General features: G+C 41.6%; 1 protein-coding gene across 1 annotated transcript; it reads left to right on the forward strand.

Moving 5' to 3' along the window:
• Positions 1-443: 443 nt before the first annotated feature.
• LOC123121033 (probable metal-nicotianamine transporter YSL3) lies at positions 444-22483 on the forward strand. Its single transcript, XM_044540973.1, has 3 exons — positions 444-649; positions 6407-6593; positions 21353-22483. Exons 1-3 carry the CDS (start codon positions 444-446, stop codon positions 22151-22153), a joined length of 1194 nt encoding a protein of 397 aa, XP_044396908.1. The 3' UTR covers positions 22154-22483.
• Positions 22484-23664: the final 1181 nt, after the last annotated feature.

Below are 23664 nucleotides of genomic sequence, written 5' to 3' on the forward strand. Positions count from 1 at the left end.
CCTACCTGCCCACCGCTGTTAGAAAGGCCATTTCCCCACCGGAAAGAGAGGGTTCACCGCGGCATCCTCCAACCCCGCTCATGGGCGAGCTTTTCAGTGCTCCAGCCACGCAGGCGGGGATACCGGCGGCTGCGTGCCTACCACGCCCGCCTGGTGTTCGGCATTTTGTCTGCTCAACGATGGACTCGGACGACAAGGAGGTGTTAGCGGCACTACTGGAGGAGGAAGCCGAGGCTGACGCCCAGGACGAAGAGTACCTCATGGTCCTCGCCGCTCTGGCCAACCTGTTCGCGAGCAATGCAAAGTTGCGGCGAGATGGCTCGGCGCCGGGCCGGCAGAAGGCAAAGCAGAGACATTGACTAGAGGGCTACTACTTGCTCTATGCCGACTACTTCGCCAATGCTCCATTGCATGGTGAGGAAGTATTTCGGCGCCGTTATCGGATGAGTCGAAAGCTCTTCCTCATGATTGTGAATTCCATCTGGGAGTTCAACAGCTACTTTAAGTGCAATAAGGATTGCACCATCACACTTGGATTCACCTCACTTCAGAAGTGCACGACGGCTATGAGGATGCTTGCATATGGGGCTCTCGGTGATATACTGGAAGACTATGGATGCATGGATGAGTCCACCACCATTGAGTGTTTGTACAAGTTCTGCAGGGCAGTGGTGGCAGTGTTTGGACCACAATACTTGAGATAACCCAATGCTGAAGATATTTCTCGGATCGTAGCACATAATGTAGCAAGAGGATTCCCTGGGATGCTTGGAAGCATCGACTGCATGCATTGGGCATGAAAAAACTATCCATTTGCTTGGCAGGGGATGTACAAAGGCGCCAAAGGAGCTTGCAGTGTGGTACTTGAGTCAGTGGCCACATAGGGCCTCTGGATTTGGCACTCCTTCTTTGGTATGCCAGGAACTCACAATGACATCAACGTACTGCAGTGCTTGAATGTCTTTGCCAAGCTTGTTGAAGGTCATGCTCCTCTGGTGAACTTCGAGGTCAATGGGCGCCACTACAACGAGGGATACTACCTAGCAGATGACATCTATCTGAGATGGTCAACATTTATGAAGACTATCTGAAACCCTGTGCCAGGAGGCAAGAACTCCTACTTTGCCAAGTGTCAGGAGGCTTGCAGGAAGGATGTCGAGCGGGCATTTGGTGTGCTCCAATCTCGATTTGCTGTTGTCCGGTATCCCGCTCTGACCCGGTCGAAAGATCAAATGTGGGAACTCATGACTTGCTATGTCATCTTGCACAACATGATCATTGAGAGCGAGCGGGAAGAGCCAGTGTTTGACATTGAACCATATTACAGGCAGGGTCCTCTTGCCCAAGTTGATCACTAGTTACCGGCAACCTGGGCTGCCTTCCTGAATATGCTTCAGGAGATCCGAGAACCACAGGTGCATCAAGAACATCAGCACGATCTGGTGGAGCACCTATGGAGGCTCAAGGGCAACGCCTAGCTCGACGTGTGATGAAATATGAGTTTTTATTTGTGTTCAAATTATGAGTTTGACTTGTTGAACTATTTGATTTGTATTGATTTCTGTGATGAACTATGTGATAAAAATTAGTTAGTGTTTAATTTGTGTCGAAGCACGCCAAATATGGGCCAAAATTGGGCCAATTTGCGCCGAAAGTGGGTCGAAATTGGCGGCTGGGGGCGACCTTGGGGGGCGGCTGGGAACCCGAGCCCCCGACGCCGATTTTTCCGTCGGTTGGCCCCCAGGCGGCACTATTTCAAGCCCCTGGGGGCCGAATGGCTGGAGATGCTCTTAGGCATGAGTTACATGTTTTCGAATCAAACACCTAACCCCAACAACTCATACACATATTCTACAGAACCCCAACAACTAGCTAGTTAACCGAGAAGTTTGAACTAGTGGAGAAGGGCGGGCAATGCATTTATACTTTGGCATGTGTCGATGATCAATATACACTCATGTAGGCTTCCCTTCCTATCTCCTTACTTCATAGATCAAGCCGTCTCCAAGGAGGACCTCCACGATTATGCATTTGCCTCGGGTTCAGTGAGGAACTAACCCAAAAATCTCAAGTGCCATGATTGCAAGGTTAAACTATGTTTAACCATCGATCCCTCCAAAACATGATGTTTTTCCATTGATAGTATGCACATGTGCCACTTCCTTGAAGATGGATAACATGATGTAAATAGATGAAAATTTAAGGCCAGGAAAAGGAAGGGTATATCGTGTCTTGTTGTAGGCATAACCACCAGCTTTTGAGGGGCAATTTGTCAAATTTAAATCAGACCGTCGAGACCTCCTTTGTCCTTTGGCCTGCATGAGGTTGTCGAATTAACTAGACAACTTATGTTCCCATCCATAAGAAAGCACACATAATAACTGCCACACCGGTGGCTTTAGATTCATTAGTTGGGGGATGGGAGTGGTAAATAAAACATAAGAGAGTGAGCTGACTCACATGGTTGAGTAGCTCTACTTCCATCCCGCCATACAAGCCCTCAATTTGTATAACACCTAATTGAAGTCCTCCTTCATAGGTATCGTGATATAAAGGGGAATGCCTAGATACTAGACTAGGAGGGGTTTCTCACTACAAAATATATGTTGGCGAGCGATTTGTCATCCTCATCGAAGTGTGAAGGTGAGAAGGTGCTACTGAAAATATAATAATAAAAAAAATCACATGTCACGATAAAATTGAGTGATACCTCTTTAGCACGCATTGGTTTTTCCTTGAAGAGGAAAGGGTGATGCGGCAAAGTAGCGTAAGTATTTCCCTCAGTTTTCGAGAACCAAGGTATCAATCCAGAAGGAGACTACACGCAAATCCCTAGTACCTGCACAAACAATCAAGAACCTTGCAACCAACACGATAAAGGGGTTGTCAATCCCTTCACAACCACTTGCAAAAGTGAGATCTGATAGAGATAATAAGATAAATATTTTTGGTATTTTTGTTGTATAGATTGAAAAGTAAAGATTGCAAAATAAACGGCGACAGAAATAGCTAGTTGACGGGAGATTAATATGATGGAAAATAGACCCGGGGGCCATAGGTTTCACTAGTAGCTTCTCTCAAGATAGCAAATTCTACGGTGGGTGAACAAATTACTGTCGAGCAATTGATAGAAAAGCGCATAGTTATGAGAATATCTAGGCATGATCATGTATATAGGCATCACGTCTATGACAAGTAGACCGAAATGATTCTGCATCTACTACTATTACTCCATACATCGACCGCTATCCAGCATGCATCTAGAGTATTAAGTTCATAAGAATAGAGTAACGCATTAGGCAAGATGACATGATGTAGAGGGATAAACTCAAGCAATATGATATAAACCCCATCTTTTTATCCTCGATGGCAACAAGACAATACATGTCGTTTCCCTTTCTGTCACTGGGATCGAGCACCGCAAGATTGAACCCAAAGCTAAGCACTTCTCCCATTGCAAGAAAGATCAATCTAGTAGGCCAAACCAAACTGATAATTCGAATAGACTTGCAAAGATATTAAATCATGCATATAAGAATTCAGAGAAGAATAGAATATTGTTCATAGATAATCTTGATCATAAACCCACAATTCATCGGATCTCGACAAACACACCGCAAAAAGTATTACATCGAATAGATCTCTAAGAGAATCGAAGAGAACTTTGTATTGAGATCCAAAGAGAGAGAAGAAGCCATCTAGCTAATAACTATGGACCCGAAGGTCTGTGGTAAACTACTCACACATCATCGGAGAGGCTATGGTGTTGATGTAGAAGCCCTCCGTGATCGATTCCCCCTTTGGTGGAGCGCCGGAAAAGGCCCCAAGATGGGATCTTATGGGTACAGAAGGTTGCGGCGGTGGAAAATAGGTTTCGTGGCTCCCCTTGATGTTTTCAGGGTCTAAGAGTATATATAGGCGAAAGAAATAGGTCGGTGGAGCTACGAGGGGCCCACGATGGTGGGGGGCGCGCCTCCCTGCCTCGTGGCCGCCTCGTTGCTTCCTTGACGTCCACTCCAAGTCTCCTGGATTGTGTTTGTTCCAAAAACGATCCTCGCGAAGGTTTCATTCCGTTTGGATTCCGTTTGATATTCCTTTTCTGCGAAACACTGAAATAGGCCAAAAAACAGCAATTTGCACTGGGCCTTCGGTTAGTAGGTTAGTCCCAAAAATAATATAAAAGTGCATAATAAAGCCCATTAAACATCCAAAACAGATAATATAATAGCATGGAACAATCAAAAATTATAGATACGTTGGAGACGTATCATTGAGCAAGATGGATTTGATCATATGGAGATTGGTTTGAGGAACATAAAAACTTTGTTAGCAGAAGTGGTCATCCTTTAGAAGTTTTTCAAACTAGAGATACAGAAAGAACATCTCGTGGTTTTCTCTAGTATGGTGCTTCCAACGTAAAATATAGAAGAATCATCCATGCATACACTATCAATTGTAGGAAAGCTTATTTCTACACCATTAAAGAAGGGATGTTTAATTTATCCCTGTTGTTTTCCTCGTAGTCCACTCATGTCCCTATTGATCAACTTACTCGGGCCTGCCTTTTCAACCATGAACCCCATATTGGCTCAAATCCTTTTATTTTAGATCGAATGAACTCACCTGAAAGGGGTTGGATATAATTTGGTGCCCCGTCGGTTGTCTTACCTTTCTCAAGTCCAAGGCCAAAAAAAATAATGCCCTAAAACTTACTCTATGCACCATGAAGTATAGAATGTCCACTGAAATGGTGAAAATAGAAGGAGGATAGTGTGTTGTTTAATGACGAGGAGGGTTTTTGTACCCTGATGCTCTATTTGTCTCATTAAGATGGAATATTCTTTCATTGGGAGTACAAGTCCATGTCAATAGTGAGTCACTTCTGGTGATTTTTTTCAATAGGTGTTGTGTGAGTGCCTATGTTTTGGTGGTGGTGGTGGTGATGGTGTTTGTGTTCGTGTGTGTGCGCGCGTGCATGAGCCTATGTTGTACTTGATGGTTCTAAAAACATGAAAAAAAATATAAACACAGATGTCCTGGATGCCATATGGTGGAACGAGCATTTGGAATGCCTTGAGGAGGAGGCGGTCGACGAGGTAGAAGCGACCCAGTTCGATCATCAAGGGCCAAAATCCCTATATCTAAGAACCTCAAAGAGAAAAGGATATTTACCAAATGAAAAGCCCTAACCATGTCATTACTAAGAGTCAAATTTGCTTCCGTTGATGAATTGAAGATGAAGATTGTGCCACCAACATAAAGTTGCCATGGATAAATCACTATTATAGAACAAAATAAGTAACAATACTACACATGTGAAGCTTTTGTACCGCTTGTTGCATTTCCGCTTCGGTCCAGATATTTTATTTCTGTAAAGTGAATAAGCTTTGTAAACATGGAAATCCAACTCAGTGCCCAGGCTCATCTGCTCTTGCTCAGGAAAAAAAATCAAAACATATACTAGAATTTTCTTTAAAAAAAAATCCAATTTTTTGTGTGGTAGATAATTTGATGCGTAAGGTCGGCTTAAACATTTCTTTCCTTTGTTTAGAATAAGCTCATTTTGACCATTATAATCTGATCCATCAAGATAAACATTACAATTCTATTATTTTTCTTAATCTAATATATAAGGTTATAAATAAACTGAGCCCAAGAATATAAGCAACACATATTTTTATTTTCTCTATATTTAGCATGAAATTTCTAGCCTCCGAAACGAACATAAACACCTTGAAGCTTGCACAGTATGTATAGGCACCAAATCAAACAAAATAAATTTGTTACCAAGATTATTCTAGCATTGATTTGACTCAGTCCTTTAATCAATGTTCTTTACATAGCGTGGAATCTCATGCACCTGCAGTAGATTGTTTTCTCTTTGCTTTTCCCCTTCTCTTATAGTGTACATACTCAATTCTTCTAGAACAACATGGTGTTTAAATGTGTAAAAATATATCATCACAATGACTTAGAGTACTCTGTCTATCAGATCATGAATATTGTGTCGCCAATGCATATGTCTTCTTCCTTTGATTACTCAATGCGTACAAGAGGCCTTCATGTGCATCATGGTATTGCTTTCACAGACACACTTTTCAAGTTTAAGCAATCACTTGGTATATTAAGATGTCATTGGTGCCTTAACACATATTAACGTGACCATGCGTGCAATAAGTTTACGATATTATGAAATTGCATTTGGGTCACATCGATGCATGTGCATGCACATGTACATGCAACATAATGACTTTCCTTTTGGATTACATACACTGGTGGGTTCTTAATTAAATGTGTATTTTGATAAATAATTTCTTAAAAGATGTATATGAATCATTGGTTGAACGAATAATATTTTTATATGAATCATTACTTCAACAACTCAGATATGATGTTGTGCATGCAGATTCAAATTTGATTTTCCCCCCACATTTGTTGGTGTTGGAATGATTTGTCCACATGTGGTAAATTTTGCGTTACTCTTTGGAGGAATCATATCTTGGGGATTGCTATACCCTTTTCTTGAATCAAAACACGGGCAATGGTATCACACTGATAGTGCTTCAAGTCTTACGGGGATGAATGGATACAAGGTATGTACAAAAAATTAAGTAGGTATTTCTTGACTAGAATTTCACATATTTTCGATTCTTCATTACTGACATTTTGAACATGGTATTTCTTAACGGGAATTTCATATGTTTTGGTTGCTTCATTACTAACGATTTAAAACTAACATAGTGCTTGGTTTTGAGCTAATATATTAAAAGATCATTATACGTTTATTCAAAATTGTTGGATAATATGCGTGAGTCATTGTTGAACCTGTAATGAACCACTGGATGCAAGCACACACATGAGATCGATAACATAAAGTAGATACAAACTATAAAGGCAATGTAGATACAATCCTTGTTGCATCATTTTCAGTTCATTCAATATTTGGAGATGCGTACAAATCGCTTGACTTTTTACCTACTCCCTCCATTCCAATGAATAAGGCATGCACGCTTCCCAAAATTCAACTTTGACCATAAATTAGACCAGCCAAATATGGACTATATGTGATAAAAATTACACAGCTGAATTCATGGTATAATTTTGAAGTCACAAATATATATGTTATTGATCGCATTTATGGTCAAAGTTGGATTTTGGGAAGCATGTGCGCCTTATTCGTTAGAATGGAGGGAGTATGTAATGTTACAGGGGAACCATAGAGATGTATATAATTAGACTTTAGTGTCTTAATTGAGTAGGACCACATGTGTTTTCTAGGAGAAACTAACCATGATGGTGCACGTTGCTACGCGTACCCATTTCTCCAATAAATGATTGAATATCTCATAAACTTAAAATACATATATTAAATTGGCATGAACTAACCCATATATTAGATAACGATATAAAAATAATACGACAACAAATAATTCTTGCCACGGGGATTAGAACTAGCTAGGTGATAGGGGACTGCTTAGATTAGCAGCTTATTGAAAAATACCAACGGGGTATGAAAGAAAAACATGAATAAGTAAAAGGGGTTCCAAAAATATACCCCGAGAGTCAATAATGACAAGATAAATTTCTTTGATGGAACAAAACTCCAGATAAGTTGTTGTACAATTTCACCCAGCAACAAGAGAAGAAGAAATAATGATAGTTGTTGTATAATCAAGAAGGCTCATTGATCAAGAACTAGTGAAAGAAATCTTAAATCTGGTTGAGGTTGAGGCTCATGAGATCACCATCTAATTAAACTTGGGATGCTCTCACTATGATGACTCCCTGACATGCCAAGCACATATATCATCCCTAGCCTACATAACTTACTACTAATAGGGCAAGCGATTTTTCAATTCTGTAATAGTAAGCACTTACAATCTTTTAGTTGTTCAATTTCAAGAGATCATAAGTTTGCCAATACTTCATAAAAAAGGGATCAATGAGCTTACTATAGATTGTAACCTAGTTTTGCATAGAATAAGCAAGGTTGTTCGATTCTTGTGTAACGAAGGATGAAGCCATGTTGCAATGAGTCACCACCTCGAGAGTTCCTGATCGTATCTATCATCCTGCCATGACCGATTCAATCATTTAGCCCCTCTTGATTACCATGCTGGCAGGACCTCATCATCACTCCCACACGAGTGAATTGCAAAAAAAACCACCACATTTGAAGTTCACTTCCGGAATCGCCACCACATTTCTTGGGCGCTACAAAAATCTACCAGTTTCCTTACATATTTTCTCAATAAACACAAATGACCGATTTGAGCGATCTAATCCAATTCCTGACCAGTTGGACCCACTTGTAAGCGCTGACGTGGACTAAATTGCTCGATACCGTTTGTTGAACATTAACTTAGACATGGGGCCCACCAGTCATCAGCTAAACTTACAAAAGGGTCCCTGAAAAATTGCACAAAGCACCCTAGAGAAAAATCGATTACAATTGGACCCCTGGGAGGCTGCTCCCGTGAGCACGTCACCGCAGGAGGGGAGACGGGTGACGGCGGAGGGGCTTGGAAAGACAACTCTGGCGACCATGTCCACCACCTTGGGCGAGGAGAGCGGCGGCAGGACACACAATTCTCCGGACGTCAGCGCACCAGGGCAGGCTCCTACTCGCGGCAGCCTGGGGTGTGGTGGCCATAGCACGCGCGGTAGCTCCTCGGCGGGCACTCGTGCCTCGATCTGAAACCGTACGCCGCCGCATGTGGGAGATCTCTATGCACATCCCCACCGCACGCAAGCTTAAACCCGCCCCCCGCCCACATGGTCGGCCTCTCCACTAGCACTAGACCCGTGCGCGCCAAGCCGGAGAGCGGCGGCGGCGAGCTCGTGGGTGTGACCTGGAGACCGACAGCGAGCTCATGGGTGTGATCTAGAGACCGGCTCGTTGCACGACATAGAGGAAGTGGACGGAGCTCGTCGGGGCAGGGGGAGGGGCCGCATTGCGGGATCCGGTGTGGGTCTGTGCGGAGCGGTGGATCTCGTCGGTGCTAGGTAGGAGAAGATGTGGCGGATGGTGGAAGGGGGCGGAGCACGGCAAGAGAGATGGCTGGGCGGCACCGACCATCAGGTAAAGTATGCAGGGACCAGTCCAGAGACATGGGGATCGTGGGGATGGAAGGGATCCTGAGGAGTAACTGTCAACATTGTTTTCTTTGACTCACGTCAGCGCTTGTGGGTCCAATTGGTTAGAAATTGGATTAAATCGCTCAAATCGGTCATTAGTGTTTATTGAGAAAATCTGTAAGGAAACTAGTAGATTTTTGGGGCGCCCAAGAAATGTGGTGGCGATTCCGGAAGTGAACTTCAAATGTGGTGTTTTTTTTTGCAATTCACTCCTCCCACGCGCACGTGGGACCTGCCGAGGCAGCATGGATGAAAGCACATCATGATGGGAACGCATACATCTACCTGGTGGCATAGGCAAGATCCATACATGCCCTGGGCCAACCTATAGCCACAGTAACAAATAGCGATGAACAATATCTAAATCGGCTACAGTCAACAAAGGAATTTGTGTTCACGCCCCAAACCATGGCCAGTGTTGCCTGGGGCCCGTCTACGCCACTGCATCTACGTACTTTCTCAGCGTATTTATTTTGGACTTTATCCGGTGAAGCCAGTCCAAGGATCCAATAAATAGTCCCGGGCTAATCAACCATAGAAGGCCTAGATATTTCCACGGAGAAGTGACCCAAGACATATGAAGACATCCTCGCGGCATGTGATCGAGGCAATCATTCTACTAGCAACATAAAAGCATTATGGGAGGCTCGTAGGTCTCCCAGTTTTACTTTTTGTTAACGACCCATTGTTTAAATTTACTCCAGAAACATCGGGTCTTGAGTACTTTCTAATGCCACATATTAGAAAAATAAATCAGTACACTGGTTCATTCAAATTCATAAACTACCACATAAATTACTATTACAATTGTTTCATACTTAAAGAACACTTCCCAAGAAAACCTGTTGGTACAAAATTTAGGGGGGGGGGTACAATATACCTTAATACAGAGTAGGGTGCGTAAACATTCTATTTGTGTTCACTCAAAGTTACACCTATTATTCACATGTGCAACATAATTCACATGCACACTAGAGGATCTTGGATATGATGATTAGTCTCCTAAGTCATACAAACTAATGAGTTCTATGTAGCATGTGATTGTTCAAGGTTGATTACTTGACATATGAAATAATAGATCTCCATGGTAGAGTTCTTCAGACAAACCTACTTATTTTGTGATATGGCATTGTTGGGTTCCAAACCATTACTACCAAGCAACTAGATAAGTTTATCTATCAGCTTTCAATGGGAAAGGTCCCATGACAAATCAAACACTAAGATAACTGAGAATTCCTAAAGTCGCTATAGTACAATGATTGTATCAGTCCAAACCAAGATGCTATTGTTGGGGAACGTAGTAATTTCAAGAAAATTCTACGCACACACAGGATCATGGTGATGCATAACAACGAGAGGGGAGAGTGTGTCCACGTACCCTCGTAGACCGAAAGCGGAAGCATTAGCACAACGCGGTTGATGCAGTCGTACGTCTTCACGATCCGGCCAATCAAATACCGAACGTATGGCACCTCCGAGTTCAGCACACGTTCAGCTCGATGACGTCCCTCGAACTCCGATCCAGCCGAGTGTTGAGGGAGAGTTTCGTCAGCATGACGACGTGGTGACGATGATGATGTTCTACCGACGCAGGGCTTCGCCTAAGCACCGCTACGATATTATCGAGGTGGACTATGGTGGAGGGGGGCACCGCACACAGCTAAAAGATCAATGATCAATTGTTGTGTCTATGGGGTGCCCCCTGCCCCCGTATATAAAGGAGCAAGGGGGGAGAGGCCGCCGGCCAGGAGGAGGCGCGCCAGGAGGAGTCCTACTCCCACCGGGAGTAGGACTCCCTCCCTTCCTTGTTGGATTAGAAGAAGGGGGGAAGGAGGAGGGAGAGAGGAAGGAAAGGGGGGCGCCGCCCCCCCTCCTTGTCCAATTCAGACTAGAGGGGGAGGGTCGCGCGGCCTGCCCTGGCCGCCCCTCCTCTTCTCCACTAAGGCCCATGTAGGCCCATTAAACCCCCGGGGGGTTCCGGTAACCCCCGGTACTCCGGTATATATCCGATAACCCCCCGAACCATTCCGGTGTCTGAATATAGTCGTCCAATATATCAATCTTCATGTCTCAACCATTTAGAGACTCCTCGTCATGTCCGTGATCACATCCGGGACTCTGAACTAACTTTGGTACATCAAAACATATAAACTCCTAATATAATTGTCATCGAAACTTTAAGCGTGCGGACCCTACGGGTTCGAGAACTATTTAGACATGACCGAGACACGTCTCCGGTCAATAACCAATAGCGGAACCTGGATGCTCATATTGGCTCCCACATATTCTACGAAGATCTTTATCGGTCAAACCGCATAACAACATACGTTGTTCCCTTTGTCATCGGTATGTTACTTGACCGAGATTCGATCGTCGGTATCTCAATACCTAGTTCAATCTCGTTACTGGCAAGTCTCTTTACTCATTCCGTAATACATCATCCCACAACTAACTCATTAGTTGCAATGCTTGCAAGGCTTAAGTGATGTGCATTACCGAGTGGGCCCTGAGATACCTCTCCGACAATCGGAGTGACAAATCCTAATCTCGAAATACGCCAACCCAACAAGTACCTTTGGAGACACCTGTAGAGCACCTTTATAATCACCCAGTTACATTGTGACGTTTGGTAGCACACAAAGTGTTCCTCCGGTAAACGGGAGTTGCATAATCTCATAGTCATAGGAACATGTATAAGTCATCAAGAAAGCAATAGCAACATACTAAACGATCGAGTGCTAAGCTAACGGAATGGGTCAAGTCAATTACATCATTCTCCTAATGATGTGATCCCGTTAATCAAATGACAACTCATGTCAATGGCTAGGAAACATAACCATCTTTGATCAATGAGCTAGTCAAGTAGAGGCATACTAGTGACACTCTGTTTGTCTATGTATTCACACAAGTATTATGTTTCCGGTTAATAAAATTCTAGCATGAATAATAAACATTTATCATGATATAAGGAAATAAATAATAACTTTATTACTGCCTCTAGGGCTTATTTCCTTCAGTCTCCCACTTGCACTAGAGTCACTAATCTAGATTACACAGTAATGATTCTAACACCCATGGAGCCTTGGTGCTGATCATGTTTTGCTCGTGGAAGAGGCTTAGTCAACGGGTCTGCAACATTCAGATCTGTATGTATCTTGCAAATTTCTATGTCTCCCAGCTGGACTAGATCCCGGATGGAATTGAAGCGTCTCTTGACGTGCTTGGTTCTCTTGTGAAATCTGGATTCCTTTGCCAAGGCAATTGCACCAGTGTTGTCACAAAAGATTTTCATTTGACCCAATGCACTAGGTATGACACCTAGATCGGATATGAACTCCTTCATCCAGACTCCTTTATTTGCTGCTTCCGAAGCAGCTATGTACTCCGCTTCACACGTAGATCCCGCCACAACGCTTTGTTTAGAACTGCACCAACTAACAGCTCCACCGTTTAATGTAAACACGTATCCGGTTTGCGATTTAGAATCGTCCGGATCAGTGTCAAAGCTTGCATCGACGTAACCATTTACGACTAGCTCTTTGTCACCTCCATAAACGAGAAACATATCCTTAGTCCTTTTCAGGTATTTCAGGATGTTCTTGACCGCTGCCCAGTGATCCACTCCTGGATTACTTTGGTACCTCCCTGCTAAACTTATAGCAAGGCACACATCAGGTCTGGTACACAGCATTGCATACATGATAGAGCCTATGGCTGAAGCATAGGGAACATCTTTCATTTTCTCTCTATCTTCTGCAGTGGTCGGGCATTGAGTCTTACTCAACTTCACACCTTGTAACACAGGCAAGAACCCTTTCTTTGCTTGATCCATTTTGAACTTCTTCAAAACTTTGTCAATGTATGTGCTTTGTGAAAGTCCAATTAAGCATCTCGATCTATCTCTATAGATCTTGATGCCCAATATATAAGCAGCTTCACCGAGGTGCTTCATTGAAAAACTCTTATTCAAGTATCCCTTTATGCTATCCAGAAATTCTATATCATTTCCAATCAGCAATATGTCATCCACATATAATATCAGAAATGCTACAGAGCTCCCACTCACTTTCTTGTAAATACAGGCTTCTCCAAAAGTCTGTATAAAATCAAATGCTTTGATCACACTATCAAAGCATTTATTCCAACTCCGAGAGGCTTGCACCAGTCCATAAATGGATCGCTGGAGCTTGCACACTTTGTTAGCTCCTTTTGGATCTACAAAACCTTCCGATTGCATCATATACAACTCTTCTTCCAGAAATCCATTCAGGAATGCAGTTTTGACATCCATTTGCCAAATTTCATAATCATAAAATGCGGCAATTGCTAACATGATTCGGACAGACTTAAGCATCGCTACGGGTGAGAAAGTCTCATCGTAGTCAATCCCTTGAACTTGTCGAAAACCTTTCGCAACAAGTCGAGCTTTATAGACAGTAACATTACCGTCAGTGTCAGTCTTCTTCTTGAAGATACATTTATTCTCAATGGCTTGCCGATCATCGGGCAACTCAACCAAAGTCCACACTTTGTTCTCATACATGGATCCCATCTCAGATTTCATGGCCTCAAGCCATTTTGCGGAATCTGGGCTCACCATCGCTTCTTCATAGTTCGTAGGTTCGTCATGGTCTAGTAACATAACCTCCAGAACAGGATTACCGTACCACTATGGTGCGGATCTTACCCTGGTTGACCTACGAGGTTTAGTAACAACTTGATCTGAAGTTTCATGATCATCATCATTAGCTTCCTCACTAATTGGTGTAGGTGTCACAGGAACCGGTTTCTATGATGAACTACTCTCCAATAAGGGAGCAGGTACAGTTACCTCATCAAGTTCTACTTTCCTCCCACTCACTTCTTTCGAGAGAAACTCCCTCTTTAGAAAGGATCCATTCTTAGCAACAAATATCTTGCCTTCAGATCTTTGATAGAAGGTATACCCAATAGTCTCCTTTGGGTATCCTATGAAGACACATTTCTCCGATTTGGGTTCTAGCTTATCAGGTTGAAGCTTGTTCACATAAGCATCGCAACCCCAAACTTTAAGAAACGACAACTTTGGTTTCTTGCCAAACCATAGTTCATAAGGCGTCGTCTCAATGGATTTAGATGGTGCCCTATTTAACATGAATGCAGCTGTCTCTAAAGCATAACCCCAAAATGATAGCGGTAAATCGGTAAGAGACATCATAGATCGCACCATATCCAGTAAAGTACGATTACGACATTCGGACACACCATTACGCTGTGGTGTTCCGGGTGGCGTGAGTTGCGAAACTATTTCGCATTGTTTCAAATGAAGACCAAACTCGTAACTCAAATATTCTCCTCCATGATCAGATCGTAGAAACTTTATTTTCTTGTTACAATGATTTTCCACTTCACTCCGAAATTCTTTGAACTTTTCAAATGTTTCAGACTTATGTTTCATTAAGTAGATATACCCATATCTGCTTAAATCATCTGTGAAGGTGAGAAAATAACGATACCCACCGTGAGCCTCAATATTCATCGGACCACATACATCTGTATGTATGATTTCCAACAAATCTGTTGCTCGCTCCATAGTTCCAGAGAACGGCATTTTAGTCATCTTGCCCATGAGGCACGGTTCGCAAGTACCAAGTGATTCATAATCAAGTGGTTCCAAAAGTCCATCAGTATGAAGTTTCTTCATGCGCTTTACATCGATATGACCTAAACGGCAGTGCCACAAATAAGTTGCACTATCATTATCAACTCTGCATCTTTTGGCTTCAATATTATGAATATGTGTATCACTACTATCGAGATTCAACAAAAATAGACCACTCTTCAAGGGTGCATGACCATAAAAGATATTACTCATATAAATAGAACAACCATTATTCTCTGATTTAAATGAATAACCGTCTCGCATCAAAAAAGATCCAGATATAATGTTCATGCTCAACGCTGGCACCAAATAACAATTATTCAGGTCTAAAACTAATCCCGAAGGTAGATGTAGAGGTAGCGTGCCGACCGCGATCACATCGACTTTGGAACCATTTCCCACGCGCATCGTCACCTCGTCCTTAGCCAATCTTCGCTTAATCCGTAGTCCCTGTTTCGAGTTGCAAATATTAGCAACAGAAACCAGTATCAAATACCCAGGTGCTACTGCAAGCATTAGTAAGGTACACATCAATAACATGTATATCACATATACCTTTCACCTTGCCATCCTTCTTATCTGCCAAATACTTGGGGCAGTTCCGCTTCCAGTGACCAGTCTGTTTGCAGTAGAAGCACTCAGTCTCAGGCTTAGGTCCAGACTTGGGTTTCTTCTCCTGAGCAGCAACTTGTTTGTTGTTCTTCTTGAAGTTCCCCTTCTTCTTCCCTTTGCCCTTTTTCTTGAAACTGGTGGTCTTGTTGACCATCAACACTTGATGCTCCTTCTTGATTTCTACCTCCGCAGCCTTTAGCATTGCGAAGAGCTCGGGAATTGTCTTATCCATCCCTTGCATTTTATAGTTCATCACGAAGCTCTTGTAGCTTGGTGGCAGTGATTGAAGAATTCTGTCAATGACGCTATCATCCGGAAGATTAACTCCTAGTTGAATCAAGTGATTGTTGTACCCAGGCATTTTGAGTATATGCTCACTGACAGAACTATTCTCCTCCATCTTACAGCTGTAGAACTTATTGGAGACTTCATATCTCTCAATCCGGGCATTTGCTTGAAATATTAACTTCAACTCCTGGAACATCTCATATGCTCCATGACGTTCAAAACATCGTTGAAGTCCCGGTTCTAAGCCGTAAAGCATGGCACACTGAACTATCGAGTAGTCATCAGCTTTGCTCTGCCAGACGTTCATAACATCTGGTGTTGCTCCTGCAGCAGGTCTGGCACCTAGCGGTGCTTCCAGGACGTAATTCTTCTATGCAGCAATGAGGATAATCCTCAAGTTACGGACCCAGTCCGTGTAATTGCTACCATCATCTTTCAACTTTGCTTTCTCAAGGAACGCATTAAAATTCAACGGAGCAACATCACGGGCCATCTATCTACAATCAACATAGACAATCAAAATACTATCAGGTACTAAGTTCATGATAAATTCAAGTTCAATTAATCATATTACTTAAGAACTCCCACTTAGATAGACATCCCTGTAATCCTCTAAGTGATCACGTGATCCAAATCAACTAAACCATGTCCGATCATCACGTGAGATGGAGTAGTTTCAATGGTGAACATCACTATGTTGATCATATCTACTATGTGATTCACGCTCGACCTTTCGGTCTCAGTGTTCCGAGGCCATATCTGTTATATGCTAGGCTCGTCAAGTTTAACCTGAGTATTCCGCGTGTGCAACTGTTTTGCACCCGTTGTATTGGAATGTAGAGCCTATCACACCCGATCATCACGTGGTGTCTGAGCACGAAAAACTTTCGCAATGGTGCATACTCAGGGAGAACACTTATACCTTGATAATTTAGTGAGAGATCATCTTATAATGCTACCGTCAATCAAAGCAAGATAAGATGCATAAAAGATAAACATCACATGCAATCAATATAAGTGATATGATATGGCCATCATCATCTTGTGCTTGTGATCTCCATCTCCGAAGCACCGTCATGATCACCATCGTCACCGGCGCGACACCTTGATCTCCATCGTAGCATCATTGTCATCTCGCCATCTTATGCTTCTATGACTATCGCTACCGCTTAGTGATAAAGTAAAGCATTACAGGGTGTTTGCATTGCATACAATAAAGCGACAACCATATGGCTCCTGCCAGTTGCCGATAACTCGGTTACAAAACATGATCATCTCATACAATAAAATTTAGCATCATGCCTTGACCATATCACATCACAACATACCCTGCAAAAACAAGCTAGACGTCCTCTACTTTGTTGTTGCAAGTTTTACGTGGCTGCTACGGGCTGAGCAAGAACTGTTCTTACCTACGCATCAAAACCACAACGATAGTTCGTCAAGTTAGTGCTGTTTTAACCTTCTCAAGGACCGGGCGTAGCCACACTCGGTTCAACTAAAGTTGGATAAACAGACACCCGTCAGCCACCTGTGTGCAAAGCACGTCGGTAGAACCAGTCTCGCGTAAGCGTACGCGTAATGTCGGTCCGGGCCACTTCATCCAACAATACCACCGAACCAAAGTATGACATGCTGGTAAGCAGTATGACTTGTATCGCCCACAACTCACTTGTGTTCTACTCGTGCATATAACATCTACGCATAAAACCTGCCTCAGATACCACTATTGGGGAACGTAGTAATTTCAAAATTTTCCTACGCACACACAGGATCATGGTGATGCCTAGCAACGAGAGGGGAGAGTGTGTCCACGTACCCTCGTAGACCGAAAGCGGAAGCGTTAGCACAACGCGGTTGATGTAGTCGTACGTCTTCACGATCCGACCGATCAAGTACCGAACATACGACACCTCCGAGTTCAGCACACGTTCAGCTCGATGACGTCCCTCGAACTCCGATCTTGCCGAGTGTTGAGGGAGAGTTTCGTCAGCACGACGGCGTGGTGACGATGATGATGTTCTACCGATGCAGGGCTTCGCCTAAGAACCACTATGATATTATCGAGGTGGACTATGGTGGAGGGGGGGCACCGCACACGGCTAAAAGATCAATGATCAATTGTTGTGTCTATGCGGTGCCCCCTGCCCCCGTATATAAAGGAGCAAGGGGTAGAGGCGGCCGGCCAGGAGGAGGCGCGCCAGGAGGAGTCCTACTCCCACCGGGAGTAGGACTCCCTCCCTTCCTTGTTGGATTAGAAGAAGGGGGGAAGGAGGAGGGAGAGAGGAAGGAAAGGGGGGCGCCGCCCCCCCTCCTTGTCCAATTCAGACTAGAGGGGGAGGGGGTGCGCGGTCTGCCCTGGCCGCCCCTCCTCTTCTCCACTAAGGCCCATGTAGGCCCATTAAACCCCCGGGGGGTTCCGGTAACCCCCGGTACTCCGGTATATATCCGATAACCCCCGGAACCATTCCGGTGTCCGAATATAGTCATCCAATATATCAATATTCATGTCTCGACCATTTCAAGACTCCTCGTCATGTCCGTGATCACATCCGGGACTCTGAACTACCTTTGGTACATCAAAACATATAAACTCATAATATAACTTTCATCGAAACTTTAAGCGTGCGGACCCTATGGGTTCGAGAACTATGTAGACATGACCGAGACACATCTCCGGTCAATAACCAATAGCGGAACCTGGATGATCATATTGGCTCCCACATATTCTACGAAGATCTTTATCGGTCAAACCGCATAACAACATATGTTGTTCCCTTTGTCATCGGTATGTTACTTGCCCGAGATTCGATCGTCGGTATCTCAATACCTAGTTCAATCTCGTTACTGGCAAGTCTCTTTACTCGTTCCGTAATACATCATCCCGCAACTAACTCATTAGTTACAATGCTTGCAAGGCTTATAGTGATGTGCATTACCGAGTGGGCCCTGAGATACCTCTCCGACAATCGGAGTGACAAATCCTAATCTCGAAATACGCCAACCCAACAAGTACCTTTGGAGACACCTGTAGAGCACCTTTATAATCACCCAGTTACGTTGTGATGTTTGGTAGCACACAAAGTATTCCTCTGGTAAACGGGAGTTGCGTAATCTCATAGTCATAGGAACATGTATAAGTCATGAAGAAAGCAATAGCAACATACTAAACGATCGAGTGCTAAGCTAACGGAATGGGTCAAGTCAATCATATCATTCTCCTAATGATGTGATCCCATTAATCAAATGACAACCCATGTCAATGACTAGGAAACATAACCATCTTTGATCAACGAGCTAGTCAAGTAGAGGCATACTAGTGACACTCTGTTTGTCTATGTATTCACACAAGTATTATGTTTCCGGTTAATACAATTCTGGCATGAATAATAAACATTTATCATGATATAAGGAAATAAATAATAACTTTATTATTGCCTCTAGGGCATATTTCCTTCAGCTATGCCACACCATTATGTTGTCTCAGGCCCCCAACACATCAAGTTTCTCTCCTAGTGTCTATGCAAATTGGTATAAGATCATATTTGCTAATGTCATTGGACCTTTCGGAATGAGTTGTGTCTCAATAAAATCGTAGATTATTTTGCCTCTAGTAGGTGTTTTAGTGTACAAATATGCCAATAGATATATGTGCCATATGAAAATTAATTATCTTAACACTTAGCATGACATAAATAATTTCGAAATAACTAGAACTATGCCTTTGAGTATAGACCACATACATAATTTCTCTAGTTCCATTGGTGTTGATTTCAGCAACACGTACTAGCATGGCAAAAACTATAATGCATTTCTTGATGGAAATTAATCCTTATTCTTCCATCTTCTCTTAGCTGATTATACCATGTGTGATTGACTATCTTAATTCATACTGTCAATATTACATTTAACATTGCACATCACTTATCCCTACATTTAGTCCCTTGAGAATTCATACATAAGTGTTACTCAAGAGGATGATGAAAATACAAAGTAAAATCACACCAAATCCCATATCAAATTTTTGTACACGTACTACTAAAGGTATTAGGTAAAAGAATGTGAAAATTGCGGTATCTTGCACCTACCGGCTAAAATACTGCAATTTTTCAATACTTCGGTTTTTGCAATACCTTGCTATCAAACAGAGCCTTATATTTTGAAAAAGTTGTGTTCCGTCAAAATATATGATCAAAACTTAATATGAACATTCTAATAATCTCTATATTTGTCTCGCAACTTTATTTTCCCCATTCTTCATAAACATGGTTGGCAACTTTGACTAAAAGAAACAATTTACGAGATTCCTTGATGGTTTGCCTAGAAATTGTCCTTCGATTAAATTTAGTTCATCATTAATGTTATTTAAAATTAATAACTAATATTGTCAGGTTTCCTAGAAAATAAGCCTTTTGGTTATGTATCCATATCAGCAATACCTTTGAGGTGATAAACATGACTATTATATACTTCTCTAAATTCTTCATTCGCGTATGTAGAATATGTTCCTAGATCAGTCGAGTTTAAAGTCTCTAAATATATATCATACTTCCTGAGCATTTTGTTGTCACATTCGTAGTTGGACCATGCATAGTAAAAGACCGACTATGTCAGTTAGGAGTGTGAGATAAAATAAAATGGTGTATTGTTAAAAAATCAACACCTTCCTTTTCTTGCTTGAAAAATATTTTTTAGAAAAGTATAGAATGAAGTAGTTTGATAACATGATTCATCCTTCTTTGTCAAGAGACTCTCTAGTCCATCCTCTAGAACTGACACTAGGCACTTGATCAATATGTTAGTCCCAAAAATAATATAAAGTGTTGCCAAAAGTATATGAAAGTTGTAGAATTTTGGCACGAAACAATAAAAAATTATAGATACGGAGACGTATCAACTATCAAGGTGATAAAGTGGAGTGGGAGGCGAGGCTTGAGATGATTATATTATCATTTTATCAAATAGGTGTAGTTGAAACATAGTTACCATGTTGGAGTTTTCAAACTAAAATAGTTAAACCACGGGATCTTCAAGTAACATGTACCTTCCTTACACTCACTTCCACTAATTCCTCAAACCCCTACCCCTATCTTATTCTCTACAACAGGCTTCATCCTCATGCTCTCTAACATCACCACCCATCGCCATGCTTATCCAACAACTCTTTTTCTCCTCCTTGTTATCTTCCAGCAACTGTGTAATCACTTTGTTAATTTTGTGAATCCTAATCTTCCATAGCTTTGTATCCTCTATGACCACTACTCATAGTCCTTGGGAAGTCCTCACATGCTTGTTCACACACTCTTCTAGGCATGGCGTGACCTAGTCAATGTAACACCATAAGTAGGCTTGAGAAGGGGGTCAATAAAGAGGATATAAGTAGGCTTGCTCAGGAAGTGATGAAAATTAACCGAAGTTCAACAAATTATTGCTCATTTTGTTAAGTATCTCAAGTGTAAACCTTTTAAAACCATGTTATAGATTACATTTCATGTAAATTTTTAGTGTTGGGATCATTATGTTCCACTTTAATCGTAAGATCCATTTGAGAATACTAACACTCCTCTGTGAGAGAAAAATAATACTAACCACTTCTTCAAAGTTTTATCTGTTATTGTAAAGATGATACGACTAAGAAAATTATGGAACTAATTATTCTGAATTGCACTACAGGTCTTCATTTGCATAACAATTATCATCACAGATGGAATATTCAACTTCCTTACAGTCATTATTGCATCTTGTATTGACATTAAGCACAAGCAACAAGATATTGATTCAGGGTTGAGTAATTACATAAAAAAACACCCTAGCCTTAACTACGATGATCGTAAGAGGATTGAGGTATTTCTTCAAAATAAAATCCCTTTAACCATATCAGTGGGAGGATACATTGCAAGTGCTACAATCTCAGTAGTTGTTATCCCATGGTTGTTCGATCAAATTAAATTCTATCATGTTGCCACATTATATATTGTCACGCCGGTCATTGCGTTTGCAAACACTTATGTAAATGGACTTACAGATTGGTCAGTTGGATATACTTATGGCAAGTTTACAATATTTGTTGTTGCGGCATGGATTGTGAAACCGGGTGCAATTGTTGCTGGCCTTGTAGCTTGTGGGATAATGATAGCAGCTCTGCACATTTCTTCACAAGCTACACAAGACATCAAGACGGGTTTCATGACACTAACCTCAGAAAGAGCTATGGTAATTGGGCAAATTGTTGGTGTAGTTATTGGCTCTATTGTGAGCCCATGTATATTTCTTGCCTTTCAAAAAAGTGAAAAGCCTGGAGTTACTATCGGATCTGCTCAATCACATTACCCATGTCCTTTTGCTGGACTCTTTCGTGCCATCGGTGTGATTGGCATTGGAGGAGTGAAGGAGCTCCCTAAGTATTGCCTTACAATGTGCTTTGCTGCATTTTGCATAACAATTGTCACAGATGTACTTTCATTGGTATCTTAGGGAAAAGGCTGGAGAATGCACAAGTATCTTCCTAATATGACAGTGGTAGCACTACCATTCTTTGCAGGGCCCGATTTCCCCATAGATATGTGCCTAGGTACTGCGATAATGTATCTATGGACTAAAATTAATAAAAGAAGTGCAACTTTGCTGTCATCGGCAGTTGCAGCAGGCCTTATATGTGGAGAGGGACTATTTGCATTGCCATCAGTAGTACTCACTACGTTCAGTATACAACCACCAATGTGCATGAAGTTCTTTCATAGTGGAAACGAAGTTGATGTAGTTTATTCATTCTTAAATAAGTTGGAAACACCCACAAAGACATGAGAAATGTAATTGTAGGATAAAGTTTTTTTTCTTAGATTGTAAGAGAGATGTAAATGGTTACTCATAGAACATGCCAACGGCTAATTTAATTCCATATGCTAAATGATTTCAAAATATGGAAACAAACATTATGTGGCTATCTATACAAGAAAGTACCATGGTTCAAAGACTCACATTACAAACTCAATATTTGGTCGAAAGTTGCATATTTTGGACAAAAAAATCATTTCCAAATTTTTGAGTTGCTAGTTTGTTGTTACTAACAACAAAGTTCTGACATTTTTCTTGGAAGATACAAGGTGATCTCAAGTTTGCTACTTTCCGCTTATAGGAAACTAGCGGGGTGACCTGCACATTTGCGCGGCTAGATTTTACTAAAGTTGTATAACTCCTAATATAAATATTTTCTTGGACCATTGTTTCTTATATGAATACATTTTCTTCTTCTAGAAAATAATACTATGAAGAAAACATTAATTGAATATTCCTTGACATAACCAAGCTAAAGTTATAACATATTGATAGTCATTGTTAGAGATTTAAATGTACACATTTTCTTGATGGTTTTTATGATTCATTCTCTATAGGTAAATAGAAACCAAAGGAGTAACATTTAGAAATACTTTCACATAATTTAAAGAATTAAAGTCCAAACATTATTATCTCATGTTGAATGTCCATACATATGCCACATGGTTTATCCATCACCATAGTCTGCATGCTATAGAAAATTAATGAAATCGGTAATTCTATTTGAAAATGGATCCGTGTTTCAGCTTTACTTTATTTCAAAATGTTGCTTAAATTTTTTAAGTTCAAACTAATCTAGTATAGTATTAGGTTAAGTCTTAAAAATCTAAGTATCTTTATCAACGTACGTTTGCTGCGAAATTCAAGCATGGAAAAGTATGTTAAAGTTCTATTAATTTTAACATCAAACTTTTGTCGCAATTTAGCAGATTTTTTGGTATGCACCTGATCACTCCATGCGATTCATTTGCAGTTTGTGGATCAAATTATCATTGAAATATTATATTTAAACGTTGCTTACATAAGGTGTCTAGATCATTTTCTTTCTCATAAATACCAATGTTTCTTCTCTAGTATATACCCGTAAAAAAATCTGTTCTTAGAATAATGTGTGCCCTTCTACCTAGGATTTTGTTCTGCTCATAATTTGG

The sequence above is a fragment of the Triticum aestivum genome, chromosome 5D (genome assembly GCF_018294505.1).
Source record: "Triticum aestivum cultivar Chinese Spring chromosome 5D, IWGSC CS RefSeq v2.1, whole genome shotgun sequence".
Taxonomy (NCBI): domain Eukaryota; kingdom Viridiplantae; phylum Streptophyta; class Magnoliopsida; order Poales; family Poaceae; genus Triticum; species Triticum aestivum.

Coding starts and splice junctions, on each gene's coding strand:
- LOC123121033 (XM_044540973.1), top strand. CDS start 444: ATGAGTCGAAAGCTCTTCCTCATGATTGTGAATTCCATCTGGGAGTTC. Junction 650..6,406: donor TCCACCACCATTGAGTGTTT/GTACAAGTTCTG, acceptor TTGTGCATGCAG/ATTCAAATTTGATTTTCCCC. Junction 6,594..21,352: donor CGGGGATGAATGGATACAAG/GTATGTACAAAA, acceptor ATTGCACTACAG/GTCTTCATTTGCATAACAAT.